We start from the raw sequence: 2,151 nt of genomic DNA on the forward strand, positions 1-2,151 counted from the left end.
GAGACCATAAGTTTATCAATGTCTGTGAGTCAGCATCTATTCTGCAAAGAAGTTCAGTCTGCCCTTTTTTCAGATTCCACATGTCAGTGAAAGCATTTGATGTTGGTGTCTCATTGTACGGCTGACTTCACTTAGCATGATAGTTTCTAGGTCCATCCATGTTGCAAAAAATGCTGGTATTTTGTTCTTTTTAATGGCTGAGTAATATTCCATTGTTTATGTGTACCACATCTTCTGGATCCACTCCTCTGTCGATGGACATTTAGGTTGTTTCCATGTCTTGGTTAGGTTGTTTCCATGTCTTGGCTTTGTAGCAAAATTTATAATAGCCAAGACATGGAAGCAAAATAATATCCATCAACAGAGGATTGGATAAAGAAGATATGGTAAATACATACATTTGAATATTATCCATAAAAAACATGATTATGCTATTTGTAACAACATGGATAGATCTAAAGATTACCATAGTAAGTGGAGCAAATCAGACTGAGAAAGACTCATGTCTCTTATACGTGGAATCTTAGAAAAATGACACAGATAAACTTAATTACAAAACAGAAAGAGAAACACAGATTTCAAAAACAAAATTATGGGAGTTCTCTTGTGCCATAGTAGGTTCAGGATCCAGCATTGTGACTGTAGCAGTTTGGCTCATTGCTGTGGTGCAAGTTTAATCTCTGGCCTGGGAACTTCCATATGCTGTGGGTTAGGCCAACAACAAAAAAGAGAAAACAAACTTGTGGTTACAAAACGGCAAAGGTGGTGGGAGTTTGGATTAATATATGCAGGCTACTATACATAAAATAGGTAATCAACAATGACTTAGTGTATAGCACAGGAAACTGTACTCAATATTCTATGATAACCTACGTGGAAAAAGAATCTAATAAAGAATTGATATGTGTATATTTACAAGAGAATCACTTCATTGTACAGCAGAAATTAACACAGCATTGTAAATCAACTATACTTTACTAAAAGTTTTTAAAAATTGAAAAAGAGAACAATAAATAAGGAGGTTAAAAATTATGACCAGCTATAAAACATACAAATTGTTAAATCCTCATTATCTTGAACAGCAGTTAAGTTAGTGATACATAGTGAAAGCTGTGGTCTCAAATTTTCTCCTCCTATAAACTTGTATTTGTGGCAGTGGTTACTAAATATGTTTTTTTCCCCATAAGGTTGTACAAACTAAGACTATTTTTTTAGAATACCTAGGAAATATTACATGGTATGTTATTTTTCATGAGAGAAAAATAAATAAAAAATTTATGTGGTCCCAGAGACATATGGAAATATCCTAATATTTCATATCCAAAATTGGGAATAAAGTTGGTATAATAGGAAGGAAACAAGGGGAAAATTTTGAGTATTAGAGATAGAAAGGAAAGCTTAATAATTTAAATTGTACAGGGAAACAGAAGTCAAATAAATAATACCTCCAGAAATTAATAGAAAGAGTAAATTTTTACTTTCAAAATCTGATTAAATATCACAACTTATGGCTTTGGAAATTTGAGCCCAGAAATCAATGCCAGTTCTTCAGCCCCAAAGTAATTATCCCCTGTATTTCTTCTTCCCAAATAATATTTTCAGAGCTTCCTTTATGTCTTTATTCCTGAGACTGTAGATGAAGGGGTTCAGCATGGGTGTAATCACACTGTGCATCACCGAAGCTGTTGCACTTGAGTGTGAACTGTGGGCAACAGCAGAAATGACATACACTCCCAGGACTGAACAATAAAATAAGAAAACAACTGAGAGGTGAGATGCACAGGTGGAAAACGCTTTATACTTCCCATGAGCTGATGAGATTCCTTTTATGGAAGAAACTATCTTAGAGTAAGAGGAAATTATTCCAGCAAGGGAACCACCACCCAGCAGCACTGCTGCAAGATACTTTACCATGTCACAGATGAAGGTATCAGAACAGGCCAGTTGGACAACCTGATTGGTTTCACAGAAAAAACTGGGGATTTCCCTGTTTGTACAGAAGGACAGCTGTACCACTGTTAAGCTTTGTAACAAGGAATACGGGAAACTTATAGTATAAGATGACAGAAGCAGAAGAACACAGTGCCAAGGATTCATGATGACTGTATAGTGTAAGGGGTGACATATGGCCACAAACCTGTCGTAAGCCAT

At 35.5% G+C, this 2,151-nt stretch overlaps 1 protein-coding gene across 1 annotated transcript; it reads right to left on the minus strand.

The window, feature by feature from the left end:
* Window positions 1,564-2,151, minus strand: LOC100520124 (olfactory receptor 7A17-like). Its single transcript, XM_021085103.1, has one exon. It carries the CDS (start codon window positions 2,149-2,151, stop codon window positions 1,564-1,566), a length of 588 nt encoding a protein of 195 aa, XP_020940762.1.

The sequence above is a fragment of the Sus scrofa genome, chromosome 2 (genome assembly GCF_000003025.6).
Source record: "Sus scrofa isolate TJ Tabasco breed Duroc chromosome 2, Sscrofa11.1, whole genome shotgun sequence".
Lineage (NCBI taxonomy): Eukaryota > Metazoa > Chordata > Mammalia > Artiodactyla > Suidae > Sus > Sus scrofa.

Excerpts from the sequence above, each read along its gene's own strand:
- LOC100520124 (XM_021085103.1), bottom strand. The coding sequence starts at position 2,151 with ATGGCTTACGACAGGTTTGTGGCCATATGTCACCCCTTACACTATACA.